The sequence below is a fragment of the Tympanuchus pallidicinctus genome, unplaced genomic scaffold, assembly GCF_026119805.1.
Source record: "Tympanuchus pallidicinctus isolate F22 unplaced genomic scaffold, pur_lepc_1.0 scaffold5, whole genome shotgun sequence".
In the NCBI taxonomy this organism is placed as follows: domain Eukaryota; kingdom Metazoa; phylum Chordata; class Aves; order Galliformes; family Phasianidae; genus Tympanuchus; species Tympanuchus pallidicinctus.
This window is the reverse complement of record NW_026294769.1, coordinates 58,998,725-59,018,762: the sequence shown is the minus strand read 5'-3', so window position 1 is coordinate 59,018,762 and position 20,038 is coordinate 58,998,725. Positions and strand designations below refer to the sequence as shown.

Below are 20,038 nucleotides of genomic sequence, written 5' to 3'. Positions count from 1 at the left end.
AATGTTTCCTCTTTTACTTTCTGCCATTTTTGAACTGCTTCTATGAAGAACTCCATAGTGATTCATATTAAGTTCTACTGGACTTACAAAGACTTGGAATAAAAGAAAAAGAGCTCCATTTTGAAGCAATCAGAAGCACAGAAGTACAGTGAAGCAAAAAAAGTCTGTCAGTCATTTTCATATTCTGCTCTAGGTCTGCAAGATGAAATGTATACCTCACAGACCTTGCCAAAAAAGTGCCTCATGCTTTACTGTATGATAACTTAGACTGTCAAGTAATAGATCTTTCCAATCTATAAAGTCTGACAGAACATTGCAAAAATGTAACATTGTATAGTACAAGCAAAAACACAATAAAAAATGTCTAAACATAACATGATCATGCACACCATTATTTTCTTTGTAGAAACTGGATAGCATTGCTTTGCCACGCTTTTATTATCCCCAAATTCCTTTTTAAGAAATAGCATGCATCTTTCCACATAGAAAATACTTTTTTTTTTTTTTAAATCAAGGTTTTACCTTTCCATAGCTTCAAATCTCATTCCAGTTAATCGCTTAACTCTATGGCTCCCAGGAAACTGCCTCCTTAGTTCTTGAAGACAAAACTGTACAAATAAAATAAAAAATACTACAGTGAATACAGAAGTGGAGAAAAAAGAAGTCCTTGGCTGATAAATTCAACAGCCTGAAACATGACCTTTGATTAAAAGTAAACACCTATTTTTGAAATAAGCAATAAAATGTACTGATAAAGAAAAGTTCATAAACTGAAACTCTGTCTGTCAGAAGACTAATTTTAAGAAATATTTTCCATATAGTTTTTTTAGATCATTGAGGCTTCCTGGAAATAGTTATTTGCCCTGAAAAGTAAACTCATTTACTATAAGTAAACTCATTTACCGAAGTCTACTTAGTTTCCTCATAATAACACAAGACAGTTAAGAAAAATAAAGACAGTAAGAACTTACGTGATACTTCCTTAATAAATGGATATCTTATAATGGAACAAATGATGTTAATTCTGTGCTCTGTGTTTATTTTTTAAATAAAACTTTGAAATCCAAAGAAAATGTTTGTCACTGGCTTGAACAGAGCCTGTTGGCAGAGGAGGTATAACTTCTAACTCCTGAAATCAATGAGACATCTAGGCTGGATAAAAGGAATTCAACATAGACAGATTTCTCCAGATTAGCCAAAAAAAAAAAAAAAAAAAAAAGGCATGTTTGACAGAGGGACTGAGTCACAACTTCCCCAGAGCAAACTGACAAATCATATCATAGCTGTGGCTACACAGCAGTGCAAGGCTTGTAGCTGAATCCTTTGATGAGAAGCAGAATAGAGGTGAGTCTCTTCAGAAGACAAACGGTTGAAGCTTTGTTAAAAGCTTCACATACAATGTTCCTTTTCAAAGCATTTATTTATACAAGTGAGTTTAAAAATCTGTTCTTCAAATCTAAGTTTCTGGCTAAGGTCAATCCACATAATCTGTTCCATTTCATCACATCCACTGGTCAAAGTAAGAAATACAAACAGATAAGTAAATCAGTAAAAATTAGCAAAATTAGCACAAGTGCTGTGTCGCTAGATGAAGAGCTGCTGGTGAAGTAGAAAAACCTTCACTGCTTTTCTCCTGCACTTGTTCAAAAACTGACAAAACTTGCGGTAATACTGGGTCCCAAAAGCTGCAGACAGACTTTCACCCAGAAAAAAAAAATGATTAACAACACAAGAAATGCTGATGAAGAATGCAGAAGTACTGTGAGACTAGAACCACTCAACGTAGACCCAACTAGGTCACCATCCTGTTGAATTCAGGAGCTATGAGACCGAAATAAATTCCCTTTTTTTTTTTGAAATTCATTAGGTAGGAATTTATTAGGTACGTTAAGAAATCAGAAGAAATAATCTGATATGAAAAGTTGTGAGACTGCTCTGAACAAATTGCTGTAGCACTTTTCAAAACAATCCAAAAGAAGTCCCCTGCATGATAAGCTAGGCTATGTATATCTTACATATTGCTCTCATCTCAGCAGTACAGTCATTCCCATCAAATTTAACCTGTACTCCCTATAATCATGTATTATATTTCAAATATATTTCAATCAAAGCCTTTGACACTGTTTCCCACAGTATTTTCCTACAGAATGGCTTGGACTAATGGCTATTCTCCTGTCCATGGCTTGGACAGGTATGCTCTTGGCTTGATAAAGAATTGGCTGGAAGGCTGGGCCAGAGAGTGGTGGTGAAAGGCCAAATCCAGCTGGTGAGCTGCCACAAGTGGTGTTCCCCAGGAGTTGGTGCTGGGGCCTGTCCTCTCCAATATCTTCATTGATGACATGGATGAGGGCATTGAGTGCACCCTCAGTAAGTTTGCAGATGACACCAAGTTGGCTGGAAGTGTGGATCTGCCTGGGGGTAGCGAGGCCCCACAGAGGGATCTGGACAGGCTGGAGAGCTGGGCTGAAGCCAATGGGATGAGTTTCAACAAGGCCAAATGCCGGGTCCTGCACTTCGGCCACAACAATGCCAGGCAACAACACAGGCTTGGGACGGAGTGGCTGGAAGACTGCGTAGAGGAAATGGACCTGAGGGTATTGATTGATGCTTGGCTGAACATGAGCCAGCACTGTGCCCAGGTGGCCAAGGAGTCGAATGGCCTACTGGCTTGCATCAGGAATGGTGTTGCCAGCAGGAGCAGGGCAGTGATTGTCCCCCTGTACTCAGCTCTGGTGAGGCCGCACCTCGAGTACTGTGTCCAGTTTTGGGCCCCTCACTGCAAGAAAGACATTGAGGCCTTGGAGCGGGTTCAAAGAAGGGCAACAAAGCTGGTGAGGGGTCTGGAGCACAGGGCTTATGAGGAGCGGCTGAAGGAGCTGGGAATGTTCAGCCTGGAGAAGAGGAGGCTCAGGGCAGACCTCATTGCTCTCAGAGAAACTACCTGAAGGGAGGTTGTAGTGAGCTGGGAGTGGGCCTCTTCTCTTGTGTAACTGGTGATAGGACAAGAGGGAATGGCTTCAAGCTGCATCAAGGGAGATTCAGGCTGGACGTTAGGAAATACTGCTTCTCTGAAAGAGTGGCCAGGAGCTGGAATGGGCTGCCCAGGAAGGTGGTGGAGTTACCAACCTTGGAGGTGTTCAAGGAACGTTTGGATTTTGTGTTGAGGGACATGGTTTAGTGAGAACTATTGGTGATGGGTAGACGGTTGGACTGGATAATCTTGAAGGTCTTTTCCAACCTTGATTCTGTGATTCTGAAATGCTGCATTTGTTAACAAGAGACTCTATAAGTTCACACAGAGAGAACCGGTTCTACACAACATCAATAATCTACTTTTCAGTTTCTCCCAGAAACTCAGCAATTAGATCGCAAATCTCATGTATTTGTGAAACTTCAATTTGCAGTTAATCTGCTTTCTGATTTTTTCAGCAACATTGGCTTTTAATTTTAAAGCTATGACAAAAGGTAAAGAAGTATACATCTGAACTTAAGCATTTAAACACTGGTAATGCAGGTGCTTACAGTAACAGGCACTTTCACCAAAGGAAAAAGCAAACAACAAAAACACAAATCAAAAGCCAGATAAATCACAGAATGGCCTGGGTTGAAAAGGACCACAATGATCACCCAGTTTGGCTCTAAGCCTTTAACCTCCTTTCTGAGCTGCATACAAAACGTGCACTGCCTCACCCCGAGCAATATCTCTTAGAGGGCACAGAAACAAATTCAAAATCTTTGCCATGGTCAGTAAAAACAAATAGCGTTTCACAGCTGATCTTTCAGCACTGGCTGCCTCAACAATTCCATTAAAGTCTTCCCGAAAATAAAGACCAAAATTGATTTAGATATAAATCAGAACACAGAAAGGCATTTATTTTTTTGTTTGAACAGAGAACTATACTATAGTGGTGTCTTCTTTTGAGTCACAAATAAAAGGGAAGTTCGCCAGGTTCATACACAGTTCAGTGTGTTGTTCTCTATTTTCCAGTACTCCGTTGTACCATATATATACGAATCTCAAGAAAAACTTGTCTGGTTCTGCCTACTTTCAAACTGCCCTTCTCCCATGTACAGCCCCTAGTCTGATCCCTTGCATATCGCAGACCGTTAGGTTTCACCCAAATGACACCACCTGAAGCTCAAAATGGTGTCTTTCTGGCTGCCAGAGAACAAGGCACTGGGAAAGTAATTCCTGTGAATTACCTGAACCTTGGAAAGTGTTGTTTTTCAACTAGTGAGCAGCTGTTAGGAGTTCAAAACAGGCTCACTTAGTCTGAATTATTTTTATAATTCAAATAAATCTGCACACAAAGTTACTAAAACCAAATGACCATTAACAATATTTATATTCAGAATTATTGAATAATTTGGATCAGAAGGGGCCACCTGCATCAAACCCTCACTCATAACAAAGCCAGTTTCCAACTTAATGAGGGTGATTCAGGACCACACGGCAACATGTTTCTCAGAATCTCCAAGGAATATCACTTCTTTTCTGTACTGTGTGTCCCAAAAGTGTTCACCACTGTTGCTATTAAAAACTTTTTTTCCTAATACTGGACAGTGGAATTTTCTTTGCTGCCACTTATACCTATCACACTTGTCCTTTGTTGCATCAACTAAAGTCTGTCTACACTTACTTTATAACTTTATAACACTCTACAAATCTGTATTTACAGATTTGAAGATAACAAAGATCTCTTCTTTGCCTCCTCAAGACTTAACAAACCTATATCTCTGAGTCTTTTAGTACGCATTATGTAGCCCAGCTCCTTACTCACCTTGGTGGACACCAACTGGACTTGCTCCAATGCGTCAAACACTGCCAGCAAAGACAGCATGATATACTGTATAGATATGACAGGGTACTGTATATACATGACAGGGCATTTTTACCTCAAAACATTAAAAAAACTATATATTTTGGGAATTTTTTAATAAGCAAACACTTACTGCACAATATGGCAACATTGTGAAATTTAGCCCATAGCAAAGTAGCTGTAAATATTTTAATGGCTCTTGGAAGAGACATGATCTACTTAAAGACATTACTGAAGGTGGGTGGAGGCAGTTTCTTCACGGCAGTCTATTTCTTGATATCCTACAAGACCAAGTTATGGAGTTCAGAATATCCTACAAATGTCCAAGTAACTATCCAGAAGAGTTTCTCAGGAAGAAAACTTAAGGTTTGAGAGAAAAGTCAGCTTAAAAACTTACCAGTGCCAAATCATCTCGACTGCAGTCCAGGGCAGCAATCATCACCTGTTCGTATATTATCCAAACTGGACACAAAAGAGACATAAATTGAGGTAACTGATATCATTATTTTTATTTATTTATTTTTTTAACATAAAGGGAAACAACTACAATGAAAATAAGAGCAATGAACTATATCCAGATATTTTTCCCCTGATTCTTCTGTGGATCATTACAGAACAACGGACATTTCAAGAAACTGATGGAATCAATTAAAAATGCATTTAAGTAGTTTTATTGCTGTCAGTACTATAAAGTACTTTCTGACATTCTGAAAGGCAAAAAGCTCAAATTCTCTTGTATTCCTAACATTATAGCTGCAAACTTTTAAACAGATCCCCATTAGGACATGCCCTCTGATGAGACCTGGAGAACAGCCGTAGGTTAGAATGAAAACAAATTTCCCTTAACTGTTTCCTGCCAGGAGTTTACTATATTGTTTTCTTCCTGGAATGGAACAATTTTTCTAAATCAGTGACAGATTATAGTAGTTCTGTTCTGGGTCCATTAAGTTCTTGAATTTAAAGAACTTTGGAGAGCAACTATACAAGCTATAGAAAAATCATATAATGGCAGAAGAAAATATCAATACATGTATTGCAAGTACTCTAAACTTACCAGGTACACCTGATTTGATTTACATACGTTACAGAACAGAAACCGAAGCTAATGTCTTCCAAAATAGTATTGCAAAATAAAAAATGGTAAGATCTGAGAGGAACAAGCTCCTCAAGAACTGCTTACTAAAATGTAATTCTCATAAATTACCAATAACATTGTAACTTGAGAGTAAAATCAAGGTTAGTTTTCAATTACTTTTTTTCTAAATAAGAGGGAAACACTGACAATTCTTTTGTAGGTAGCTGTACCAAGCCCAGTTTTCAACCCAGGCCATTCTATGATTACCTTTTTCAATTTTTCAATGCTGCAGAAGAACAGAAAATCAGTCAAATGAAAACTAAATGAAATATATATATACGCTGTTTTCACATCATGGTCTAACTAATAATTAACTAATAACAAACTAACTCACTAAACTAAATATTTAGTGAATAATTTTTACATTTGTCTTCACTGAAGCCTGTATCTGGGAAAGAAATAGAGCCTGGGAATTTTGGCAACCCATTAAGACTTTAAAAAGTCCTATTTTCCCAATCAGATGCATGAAGGCAACAGAGAAATAGAAAAAGTCAGAGAAGTCAAAAAGTGAAAACCAAAATCAGACAAATGAAATAAAATCTAAAAGCAATGGATACTCTGACAAACACTTCCTTACTGTCATCTCCAAGCTTAGATGCATATTCATTAATTAACTCTTCTCCAACATCCACTATCTGTTCACTGTTTCGGTAGTTTTCTTCCCTCCATTTTCTCATTTTATCACGCATATCTGAAGGGAAAAGAGAAAGGAATTGAAGAGAAAATATTCAGATTCCCAGGTAGGAATGGAATTTGAACTTTATTTCTTAAAATATGCATATGAAGCAAGGTTTAGAAAGCAATAGATCTGAAAAAGTGATTTCCATTAATAGATGTGTGTATGTATGAGACCTCTGGAGCCTGAATCACTCAAGCCTTGCTCATGCTGTAATATAAATAATTCAACTCCTAGCTTTGCAGGGTGCTGGTTACTCAGTAAACAATAAAATTTAATGGATGTTGCCCAGTTTTAAGAAAAACAGGCTTCAGGAGTTTTCTTTCAAGTAGTTTTACATTTGTATTTACAAAACAACATCAAAACTATTTCTGCTCCACGTGAATACATTTTCAAGTAAAGAAAGCATTAGAATAACTATGAGAACTCAACAGCAGTTCACTTTCACCAGTGTAAGAAATAGCATAAAATTCCATTCCAAAAAGGATCTGCATGCTCCTAGCAAAACAAACTACAAGACAATCATGGAAGCAAAAGCTTTCTACCTACACCACAGAAGTGCTCAGAGGTAAAAGCAACCGTTGCTTATTTAGGTAAATCAGGATGGAAAAGGTGATTTTTTTTAACATTAGGATTTGTGTTTGCTTCCAATTTCAAGAGTACGTTTACTACAAATGTCCAAGAGTGTAGGCAGACACAAAGTCATCTAGAGAGCACTACTCAGCACTACCTAGCTGAGGTTTTCCTCATTCTTTGGAACAGAAAACTGCTAAGAATGACTTTGTGTACATATTTACATCTGGACACATGTATGTGTCCCGTACACAAGAACACATTTTGAGGAACTAAAGGAAAATAGTTTTCACTATTAGATAGTGGTTTTACTGAAAATGAACATACCATGAAAATTGTTGCCAGTTTCTTTTTTTTTTTTTTCTTACTTTACAGCAACTGGGAAAGCAAATGCAATGGTAGATCTAATCACTGGCAGCTTCTTTTGCACTTCCAAACACACAGTTAACATGACTGACAGCTAAAAACTAAGCACCGAACTTTGCTCTATCTACCTGGAGTGATCTTGGATCACCCACATGACTGCTTTTGTGCTACATTTTGCTTTTTGAATTTCAACCAAAACCATCACACGGTTATGTTTCATGTGCACAAGTAAAGTTAAATGGTTCTAGACACATGATGCTCCCTGGAAATTCAAAGTTAGACAGCAAGAATGTGAGAGAACACAAACATTCACAGAAACTGACAAGCTAAATGCATACAAATAAATAAGCCAACTGACTCCCAACTATGCATTTACTTGGAAATTCTCAATGTCTTCATTCCAGCACACTTCCAAACAGAACAGCATTTAAATTACTTGCCACAGTGTTTGTTGTTCCCTAAAGACACGCAGCAGTCTACAGGAAGCCAAAGGAAATAGTGCCTATTTTGTTTTTGTTCTTGTTAAGGTGTCAGGTAATACGGGCTGAGCAACCAGATACTATGCAACCCTTTTATAATGACTCATATGTATTCAGCTGAACCACAGGTTTCAAGTCTTCAGCATCTAAAAGCACCTCATGAAATGAAGGTAGTTAGCCTGTTAGCAGGGACATACGAAGAGAAACATACAAGACATACAGGGAAAATGTGACACCGACACACAAAAACCAGTGCCCTAGTCAATCCCTAGCTGTTACATTCCTGGAGCTCATTTTTATATCGCCCTTCTGTTAGAGATACCAGATCTCCCACCACACCTCAGCTCAACTCTCTCCTCTTAAAATACCAAGCAAACAAACCCCCTCAGCCACATCGCCGCTGGCAGAATGGGCTCACCTCCACCCGCGTGGTCTGTACGGCCCTGGCTCCTGCTCCAGGCAGGTCTCCAGCCCCAGTCCTTGCTCCAGCCTAACCGGCACTCTGCACTTGCAGGAAGAGGCAAAGGAAATTCAACTGGCAGTGCTGATGCTGCCTTTGGCTGCAACAACTTCGCTTTCAAAGTGGCCTCAAATCTCAGGATCTCACCTTTGCCTGCTTTAATCACATCAATTCGTACATAAAATCCAGAGTAAACTGGTCTGTCCTTTAGTATTGGCAGAAAATAGGAATACAAAGAAGCAAACACAGAATGGAACACAACAAAAATATTTCATCACCATTTAATTGCAAACAGATGATGATAGAGAGAAAATGTGAGATTGTTTTCTATTTTTGAGTCTTCCCATACATAGTAAATGTGAATTCAGCATCTAAGTCAGAGGAAGGAAGCAATTTTGTCATCTAAAGTGGATGTTTTTAATGAGTAGAGATGCTGAGGTCAGTGTTCAGCTTTACAATCCATTTGGGATTTTCTCTTTGTTGTATATAATGTTCACCAACACACATACTTGCAAAAAAAAAAAAAAAAAAAAAAGAAAAAAGAGGCTTCACATGCACAGCCTGTTATATAAGTCTTGTTGGTAATTTCAGCAATTATAAAGAATTCCTTGAAAAACTTCTCACATGAAAACATCAAACTCCTTAGTGCACAACCATGTAAGCCAAGCAGCTTAAACAACAGACAACACAAGAGCTCACTGGGCAGCCTGTTCCAAAACCTCATCACACTTCCAGAGAAGAAATGTTTCTTAATATCCAACCTGAACCTCTCCTGGGGCAACTTAAGGCTGTCACTTATCATTACATTATTGTTACCTGGGAGAAAAGGCTGACCTCCACTTTCCCGCAGCCTTCTGTCAGGGAGTTGCAGAGAGCAATAAGGTCTGCCCTAAGCCTTCTTTTCTCTAGACTGGACAATCCCAGTTCCTTCAACTGCTCCTCATGAGATTTGTGTTTCAGATTACTCGCATTTCTTTGCTCTGCCGCGGATACACTCCCAGACCTCAATGTCTTTTTTGCAGTGATAGGCCCAAAATTGAACACAGCACTCAAGGCGAGACCAGTGCTGAGCTCAGAGGGACTGCTCCTGCTCACGGCACTATTTTTGATACCAGCCAGGATGTCACTGGCCTTTTCAGCTGCCTGTCAATTAATGCTCTTTTCCTCTCTGCAACTTTCCAGCCACACCTTTACAACTGTTACAGTAACTTCTCACAACATACATAAAAATAACTTGTAAAAATAACACAACTTTACTGAACTGCCCTTACCAAAAAGATAATGGCATGAGAAACAGTATAAAGCATGATGGGGAAAGATGCTTTTTCTAGCATTTATCCAAATTTTGAATGAAAACAGCAGGGAGAAGCCCACTCTAGAAGATGGCAGGAGGCAGCTGGGCACAGATATCTCCAGAGACTGCTGTGCCTTCAGCAAGGACCCATCAAACTACCAACAGCCTGACATCCAAGCTGTGATCTTTGGGGACTCTGGGAGGAGGACAGAGCCACGATGTGCTGCAGGCCCCGCTGAGGAGTTCTTTCCTTTACGGTGGGACTTGATAACCTTGAAGGTCTTTTCTAACGTGAGCAGTTCTGTGATTCCGTGATTCCCGGCAGGACACAGGGATGCGATATACCCACTGAATGCCACGGCACTTGGCTCAGCTCATTCCGCGGGGAAACCCACCCCACGCCAGGCCGGCAGCACGGCGGGCACGGCAAGCGGCTCGCCCCCTCCCTTCGTGTTTCTGCTCTGCGGGCAGGCAGGGCCCAGCCGCGTACCGACTGGCTGCGGCAGGCCGCCGAGACGGGCCCTCCGGCGGCACAGCCCGAGCATCCGGCAAGAGCCGCCGTCACCTCGCCTCACCGCCCGGCCCGAGCACACCGGCTCCGGCCCGCTCGGGCCCGGAGCGCAACGGAACTCCGAGCCACCGCTTGGGCCGCAACGAGGCGCGAGGCCCTCCCGGTCCGTCCCTAGCCGGGCCGGCGGCTGTTCGCGGCGTTACCTTCCCAGGTCACGTCGTACATCTCCGAAACCTTCGCCATCTTGGCGGCCGCCCGCGTGACGCGGCGCCGTGACGGCAGCGGCCGTCATTGGCCTCCGGCCGCGGGGCACCGCCTACGGTCCGCACCGCTCCGCTCCGCCCCGGCGCGGGGGTGTCGCCGGACGGCCGGAACGCGCGGGTCGCCCGCAAATGTCAGCCGTCCTGTGTGCTGAACGCTCGGGACGCGAGGCAGCTGCGTTGAGTAGACTGAAGACCAGTCCAGCCCAAATCCTGTTTCCAGCAATGTCCAAAGCTGGCGCTAAGGAAAAATACGAGACAGGGCAAACATTCACATCCTTATCTCTAAATTGGAGAGATACAAGTGCAAAGGGTAGACTGTACAGTGGATGAGGAGTTAGTTGGAAGGTTGCAACAGAAGGGTTGTGGTAAATGGCTCTGCATCCAGGTGAAGAGCAGACACCAAAAGTGTAGCCCAGGAGTCTGACTTGGGAGTGCTGCCCTGTAACATCTTCACCAGTGACAGGTGGTGGAATTGAGTGCACCCTCAGCCAGCTTGCGGACAATGCCGAGCGGTGCAGTTGGTAGGACAGAAGGAAAGGAAGCCATCCAGGGAGACCTGGACAGGCTTGAAAAGTGGGCCAATGTGAACCATGTGAGGTTCAACAAGGCCAAATGCAGATGCTGCAACTGGGCTAGGGAAATTGCAAATATATTTAAAAACTGGGAGAAGAACTCCTTGAGAGTAGCTTTGCAGAGAAGGACTTCAGTGTCCTGGTGGATGAAAGACTTAACATGAACCAGCAGTGTGCACTTACAGCCCAGAAGACCAACAGTATCCTGAGCTGCATCACAAGAGGACAAGGAAGGAATTGCTCCCCTCTGCTCTGCCCAAGTAAGGCCCAATCTGGAATGCTCCACCCAGGTCTGGGACCCCCAGCACAAGTAAGATGTGGAGCTGTTGAAGAGAGTGCAGAGGAGGGCCACAAAGATGATCGGAGGGCTGGAGCACCTCTACTGTGAAGACAGACTGAGGCAACTGGGCTTGTCCAGTCTGGAGAGGAGAAGGCTCCAGGGAGCCTGATTGTGGCCTTCTGGTACTTAAAGGGATCTTATAAAAAGGAGGGAAATCAACTTTTCACACAGGTGGATAGTGATAGGACAAAGTTTTAAACTAAAGGAGGGAGGATTTAGATTATATGTCAGGGAGATGTTTCACAGAGTGTTGTGAGGCACTGTAGCAGGTTGCAAAGGTAGGTTGTTAATGCTCCATCATAGAGCTATTCAAGGTCAGGTTGGATGGGGCAACCTGATCTACTGTCAGATTTAGTGGTTTGCAACCATGCCCATGGCAGAGCGTTTGGAACTAGATGATCTTTGAAGTGTGGCACAAAAGTACCTGCTTTTATGTGTTTGAAGCTTACTAACCACTCTTCCAGGGCTTGTTTTGGAAAAGATGAGGAGTGGTTGATTTCTGTTAGTTTTCTCAAACCAATGGTTGTTTAATAAACTGTGAAGATGACAAATTTTGGGCACTGAGTCAAGGAGCCCTGAGTTAGGCTGAAGCGAGAGCTCTGTGGGTGACCACAGAGTCAGGCCACTTTTGTCTCCTCTGGGTCTCTTAACACCATGACTTGTTCTTGCCACAGCCATGTAGGTGGAAGGATTCATAGTAAAGAAAGCTCTCCATTTCAGTGTAAGAAATAATTGTAGCTTTCCTTTCAGGGTAATATGAACTTTAAAAGTGCTCAAAAGAATGGTTACATGTTTTTAACCTCAGATACATTAAAAAACAATTTTTTTAGAAAATATCACTAGGAACTATCTCACATTCACCTTCAGTTCTGGGAAGAGCTGTTCTGGACAGGTATCAGACTCCTTAATCAAAGTCCATTCCCATCTGCATTGATAAATGTCCACTATATTAAATAATAATGTTTCTATATTTGTGTTGTTTACTCTGAATTAGAAAAAAAATAATAATCCTTAATAAAATCTATAGTGTAATTAGGTTTAATGCCTTTGACAGCTGAAAGATTTTAACTGGAATTCAAATGGTGGTCTAGAAAGACTGCACTTACCTTATTTCTCTTTTCTCAAATATCATTTTTAGTATTCTTCTAAGTCACTTGTTTGGAAGAACTACCATTTAGTCTTTGTGCAGCAGCACTCAACTTCCAGCTAATTCTACAATGCTAGCATCTGTATTACCTGAACATTTCAGAAAACCTTAATGTATTTTTTCTCATAGTATTCCTATGGAGTAGGTAAATCTTGCTCCTGCTTTATAGATAAAGGAATGAATGCAAAATGGTTAATGGTCCATAAAGGATTTAGTACACACCTGCTCCACACATTACAGTATAACACACGTATAAATGAGGTAAAATGAGAAATTTGCTTGCAGAGTGCAACGCTGCTGGATTGCTGAGCTAGCGGAGACAGACAAAACTTTATAGCACAGAAACCCAAAATTTGGATCCTTCGAAAAGCCTTGTCAGCTGTCACCTGATGCTGAATATACGGAAATTTGAGAAATGTGTGTTTGAAGTGTTTGGGAGGGGTACTGACTTTCAGTTCCCTGGATGCTGAGCTTTGTGCTTCTGTACCTGCCCAAAACTTTCTGTCTCAGCAGGACTTAGGAAATCATGCCTCACAAGCATGTGGTCCAGTTACTGTTCTCAGAGATAATTCTGATTTCTCTGTTAGTTAGATTTAGGCAGCTCTCCAATTACTTTTGATTGCTTCCTAAGACATGCAGCACTCCACCTGCGCTATAAGAGTCTGGATCCTGAAGTGAAGCGCTGTAAGTGTTGCCTACTGCCTTTTTGGATCTAGTTGTGAGCGACTTGCCTAAAATCACATATGTTGCATTCTGCTGAGCTCAAAACTGACCCTTCCATTGCATTCCTCTCTTTGTACTGTGGAAGAGAAAACCTTCCACAGTCACTAAGCGCAGGGAATTATTGTTACAAATCCATTTATGCCAGATAACTGTTGTAGTTGGACACAGAAATGTTTTTGGTATTAAGCTTTTTCTTCTTGGAAATGAAAGCAGTGGTTTTGAAAACTGTTTTGTAGTGCCAATGAGCTCCATCATTTAATTCAAAGTTGGAAGTGTTTTGCTAATAAAACTTATAAGGCTCTAAAAAGGCAATAGTCATGTGAAATCTGTTTTCTGAATCTGTCATGTTTTGCTCTTGTGCCGCTTCTGCAGGAACCAACAGGAAAGGTAGCGATCCAGATTCTACTTAATAGTGTCAACTGCAAAGTTTTTTGAGGGGAATGTTTAAAAAATGTAGAAAAATCACTCTAAGCCTTTTGTAGATGTCACGGCTGATTTTACATATGAAAATTTTAAAAAAAATCAACAAATACATTTTTTTGCACAGTTTCTAATGAAAAAAACCCTTTCTGTTTTATTATGAAACCTATCACCCAATTCAATGATAATTCAGTCAGAATTACAGTTCAGAGAAGTGATACAGATTGAGGAGAAAGAAGATGGTAATTTAATATACAGCTTATGAATAGAATAAAAAGCATGGAAATCTTTGTCCAGTGTATATATCCAGAGATACAAGGTATACAGAGATACTTGGGCTCATTATCTAATACAGTCTAGAAGCTATTTTAGTTTAGTAATGTTGAGGGTACTTAGTAATGTAAGAAGGGTGGCATCCCTGAGGCAGATGCCAGGTAAGCAAAATCAACTCAGATATCTGTGTTGCAAGAATGAATGTAGCATGTGTAGGATCCATGGAAGCTGGGAATTAATACAATACATATTCTATTTTCTCTTCTGTATCAACCAAATTATTCATGTGCTTGTTCAGATGCATTTCTTGAAAAGTAATTTGAGATTATTGACACATTTCTCAGAGAATTTATAGATATTATTAACTTGTGTAGTGATGGTAAATATGAGTTCCAGAAGATAAATTAGTGAATGAAAAATACAAGAAATTCAAGATACTTGAATTATATGAATTAAGGACTCAGTATTTTAATGTAGCTGCCTTTGAACTCAACCCTACCTGACACTCGTGTTAAATTTGAAACTTTACAAACTGCCATACATCTGGTTATGAATGTTCTAACATGAAAGGAAAATAAGTAAGAAAATAAATTAGTAAACTTCACAGAATCACAGAATCACAGAATGGCCAGGGTTGGAAGGGACCTCAAGGATCATGAATCTCCAACCCCCTGCCACATGCAGGGCCACCAACCTCCACGTTAAATGCTAAACCAGGCTGCCCAGGGCCCCATCCAACCTGACCTTGAACACCTCCAAGGACGGGGCATCCACAACCTCTCTGGGCAGCCTGTTCTAACCCCTCACCACTCTCTGGGTAAAGAATTTCCCCCTGATGTCCGACCTAAATCTCCCCTCCCTCAACTCAAAACCATTTCCCCTTGTCCTACAAATATCAACCCTTTCAAAGAGTTGATTCCCCTCCTATTTGTAGGCTCCCTTTAGATATTGGAAAAGCTGCAATGAGGTCACCTCACAGCCTTCTTTTCTCTAGGCTGAACAAGCCCAGCTCCCTCAGCCTGTCCTCATAGGGGAGGTGCTCCAGTCCCCTGATCATCATAGTGGCCCTCCTCTGTACCCTCTCCAACAGCTCCCTGTCTTTTTTGTTTTGCGGGCTCCACACCTGGACACAGTACTCCAGATGGGGCCTCACAAGAGCAGAGTAGAGGGGACAATCACCTCCCTGTCCCTGCTGGCCACCCCTCTTTTGATGGACCCCAGGATACCATTTGCTACCACTTGCAGCAAGTTTACTAGGGCAATGTAGAGAGAAGAGCATTTTAACTTGCTTTTGTGTTTTACCACAGCATCACCACAAATGAACAGTTTGAGTAAAATTTATGTAAGTCATCTTGGAAAATTTTGCATCCTTTTCTTGTTTTGACCAGCATAAACAATTCTATATTTGGAAAACAGCAAAACTGTAACATTTTGACTTTCTAATTCAGCACTTGTATTTGTAGTCAATTTGAAATTAGTTCTTTCTAACTCCTAAGGTAAAAGACAGGAGGAGGTAATAGCCACAGGAGGTTTTATACAGAAGGGATAAATCTTCCTAGCTATTGACACTCACAAATAGAGAACACTCCCAGAATTACATCATTCAGCATGCCAGGAAAAAAGGCAAAGAGGAGGCAGCTTAGGAACACTAGGGAAAACAAGAAATATATATCAACTTGATGAATTGACAGCACTAACAATTCTAAGCATGCCAAACAGCATTTCCTCCACAATGTGATACTCTAAAAGATATTCTGGAAGCCTCCTGAGACCAATTTTAAAATGGCAGTGGATGTTACAGATCCAAGTTTCTGTGTTGAGATGATAAGGCAGTGCATGTTTAAATCTTAGCATTTGCTAGCTCAATGTACACAAGCTTAAATAGCTGTCCTGAAGACTACTTTCTCCATGCTTAATTAAAAATTTTTGTACAGTCTTAACTAGATCCTGTGGGCATTAATTAAGTATAGGAATCCATTAATAATAATAAGTTGAGGAAGTTTAAATTAGATTGGGCAGTGTTGGGAGCTGTGATTTCCTCTAACTAGAATTAACAAAGTTTTGCAGTAATGAATGGCTGCTGGAGGGGAGCTCTCTGGAAGGCAGGCCTGGTGCCCACACCCCATGGGGCAGCTGCCCTAGTTTTGGTCCTAACAAACACATGGAATGGGGCCAGCCCAACTGGGAGATGGCAGAGCCACCCTGAGCTTCCCTATGAAAGATGCTGGGAGGAGTGGTGCGCAGCAGTTACAAGAGGACGTAATGCCATCGTAGAGGCAAAATACACGTTAGACTTTCCTTATCTACTTCAGGAGAGTGCTCCTCCTGGGACAGGGAATATTTCAGCTCCCCAGGGCTGCTGGCTGTGGTTGAAGCAGGTGGGGAAGAACCCAGAGGTGCCTGTTTTGGGGATCTGCAGCTGCGTGGGTCCCAGGGACATTGTCCAGCCCGGTGGGGCCTTCAACAGCTGTATGCCTGTAGGCCTGTGGCTGCAGAGAGTCATTTGGTCCCTCCTGCATTTGTCTCTCCAGCTCCCAGCCCAGTTACTCATCTCCTCATAGCTGCAATAGTGTGTCATGTACATTTGGAGTCTTCTGTGTCTGTCTTGAAATAAATTGTACTGAAGTTAAGGGAATTACAGTGCTCTCCCCATGCTGAAGTATGCTTCAGAATGTTTTTTTAACACCCTCCTGACATCCTGACCGTTTAAAACATCTTCTCATTTCTGAACCTTGTGTCTGTCTAACAAGGAATTCTCCTGTGCTTTCCCCCAATCCTTAGTTATTAATTCTATTCCTTCTTCCAAGTTTTCTCCTTGTGTTCAGCTATGTCTCATTATTTCTGCAATGTTTCTGAGACACTGTTGTCAGGACAATCATTGGCCTTGGAGGGGAAATGATCTCTTTGTAGGGCAGCATGTTTTATTCATGGATACACTGGTTTCTATTTCTACCCTTAAAAAGAGAAGTAACACAGAGTGGAAAGAAGGTATGGCTATCATGTGCCTAGACAAATGATGGTGAGAACTAATCTAGTCTGACTTCAGCAGAAGGAGAAATGACACCCATGCCATGCCATAAGAAAGGTACCTCCTCACACTGAGAAATTACATTTCTCTGTGTTTTTCAGAACACCCCAGAAAGGTGTGTTATGTACAGAGATGAGAAAATCAAAACACAGGGAATTGCTGTCGTTTGCCTAAAATCATAAAGTGTAATGAAGAACGCACCTCTCGTTCATGCACAAACCATCTAGCTGTCCCATTTGGGAACTCTAATCTATGTTTCTAACCACACCACTATAAAGGCTGTTCAGTATTCAGACACATCTGTGTTAAGTTCAGCTCAGTGTCAGGTGCTGCTGCAAGTAGTGTAGGTTTGTGAGGTGAAAAATGTCAATGTCATTTTTTCTAGATGCTCCAACCTTTTTCCTCCCTCTACTTCTTAGAAGTTTAGTGGCACCATGTATCTTGTTATCCATCCTTTAACTTCTCATTTTCCTAACAAACCGTTCTGGCCTCCTTGGCCCAATTTATGAATTTCTATACCACCACTGCTTTACCAGCACATCTACTTGCTGTCACACTGAGTCGGTAGTTAGAAGTATGGGGTACCTGAAGCACAGGGAGTGCTGGAGGAGTATATTGACCACCAGCGTTGCAGTCAAAACAGCAGTAACACACTTTAGTATTTGCAGCAGCCTCCCCTGCTGCGTTTTTATTCTACCAAGCTGAAGAGCCATGACTGCACCAAACACATGAAACAACTCCACAGGAAATTAAAGGGAATTCATTCGAGGGCCAAGAACGCCTTGACTACATACTCTGCTGCAAAGAGCTGCGTTAGATACTTGCCAGTCCTCTGAATGCTAACCTGCTGATTGCTTCATCCAGTCCTTCTTCAGCTTAAGGCTTCTTTTTGGAGATAGAAACAGAGTGTTGAAGAACAATATTAGAACATGGAAACTGCACTGGCAGAGCACCGTGGCTCTCGTGTGCACGGAGTGCCTGCTCTGAAACAGCTGCATTAGTTGGTTCTGTACAAATCCTTCCAGCACTGCAGCCTCAGCTGCATCCTTGGCTACAGAGCCAGCTCATTTTCTGCCCTCTTTGATTTTGGAAGAAAAATATCTGGAAGTTTTCTCATGAACTGATAATGAAAAAAAAAAAAAAAAAGTTAAGGAGGATTCTGGTTTTCATGGGGTGTCACTAGCTTTGATTTGGGATAGAAACTTCCATAAATGATTTACACATCTTTCCCACTGCCCTAACATCTCCCCCGCTTTGCCACATCCTTGGCAGTATGGCTGCCAAATGAGAGAAATTTTAAAAGCACAAGCCAGGCAGAAAATGTCTCGTAATAATGAAAACTGTGATTCTCATTACCATGACATTGTTACACACTGGAGCTGTTATATAAGATTTTAAAAAGAATATACAATACCTCATTACAATCTGCATGAGTGAGTGTTAATAGACTGCAGCTTCAGAAAAAAATAATCAAAACAGGGCTGTAATTTTGCCTGCAAATTAAGTGCGTTCTTTTATGGAAAAAAATCACATTAAAAGTCAGCAGCAGTAGAATTCATCTCACTTCACTTTATATACATACAGTGTAGGTGTCTATATATAAGCTATTTATCTTAGGGTCCACCTAACCACTAGCGGAGCAAATTACGCATTTGTGGGGAGCATCTCATCCTAAAGTACGTATGCAAAGCCTAAGCTAAATCGGCCTAAAATAAACTTTCTTTCCATTAACTATAAAGGGAATAGAGAGGCCTAGCGAAATGCAGATGTCTTCATTGTAAATGCCTATCCTTAGTTAGATGAATTCTCTCTAGAGGAATATCTCTTTTCCTTGCTTGAGCCTTGCTACAGCCATTGAAAATGAGAAAGACAAAACAATGCTATTAGCATCTCTCTCTCTCAGGGAATGAGTCATTAAAGTTCTTAACACAAAGTTCCTGTGAGTTTTCTCTCTTCTCCATTGGTGATGGTCTTCCTTTCTTTCACCACTGTTAAGAGGTGACATTTGCAAGCTTTTATATAAAAAGATATATCTAATCTGTGAGTTACAGCAATAATTATAGAATCAGAGTATGATTTGGATTGGAAGGGATTATCTAATATAAACCCTCCTGCCACGGGCATGGACTCCTCCCACTAGGCCAGGTTGCTCAGAGCCCCTACAATTCTTCCAGGGTTGGGAAATCTGCAATTTCTCTGGGCAGAACAATTTGATCATTCCCCTTTCTTCATGTATATATTTTGCAGTCACTGGAATTGCAAAAGGATGTCTTTGAAGGAAGTTCTTCACTGGCATAAAGTGGCACTGTACTTTTTCAGCCAGAATGTCCATGAAATATTTACATTCCTAGCAAGGGAATCAGCTTGAAAGGGAGCAATGAAGCTCTGTCTACTCAAACAGACCTTTTATGTCAAACGTTACCACGTCCCATTTACAGAAAAACTACTTTCCACCAAGATGGGACACTGAGTTACTGGTAATGATAATTAAGCGCAGCAAAAGACTGCTTGGGAAGACTGTCGAGTGTGCCACTGAAGAGGATGAAGAACAGACAAAATAGGAATGACTACTTTAGGAGGTGGATTTTATTTCTGAGAGTTTGGATTCTGTCTGTATGAAAAACAAGAATCTGATCTAATTGCAGTTGCTTTGTCTTCCAGTGTTCATCCCTGAAATCATCTGTCACAGATATGTGTAGACACGATAAAACTATAAAATGCAAGCAGTGGATTTGTAATGTTAAAGATGGGATGTAAGAGAAAAGGAGGAGAAATATATGCAATAATTATAAAAATAAAATCAAAACATGGGATGGGGTATTTTTCTTTTCCACAGAAGCATCTGGTGTTTTGTGGAGTGAGCCACCTGCTGATCAGCATGAATATGCCATTGCTGCTGCAGATGACCAGAGGATTAATCTTGGTGCTCATTGCTTGGGACTTGAATCTCAGCAGCTA

At 41.2% G+C, this 20,038-nt stretch overlaps 1 protein-coding gene across 2 annotated transcripts in view; it reads right to left on the bottom strand.

The window, feature by feature from the left end:
• Nucleotides 1-10,629, bottom strand: part of EMC2 (ER membrane protein complex subunit 2) — a 37,517-nt gene extending 26,888 nt beyond the window's left edge. Inside the window, exons 1-4 of one of the 2 annotated variants that reach the window (XM_052704428.1) lie at nt 10,518-10,629; nt 6,533-6,646; nt 5,218-5,282; nt 523-608 (exon numbers count right to left, since the gene is read on the bottom strand). In XM_052704428.1, the coding sequence (XP_052560388.1) occupies nt 523-608; nt 5,218-5,282; nt 6,533-6,646; nt 10,518-10,557 (305 nt within the window). In that variant the 5' untranslated portion in view covers nt 10,558-10,629. Of the gene's footprint in view, nt 1-522; nt 609-5,217; nt 5,283-6,532; nt 6,647-10,293; nt 10,364-10,517 lie in introns of those variants that run through there. The other variant, XM_052704427.1, reaches the window with a different exon arrangement.
• Nucleotides 10,630-20,038: the final 9,409 nt, after the last annotated feature.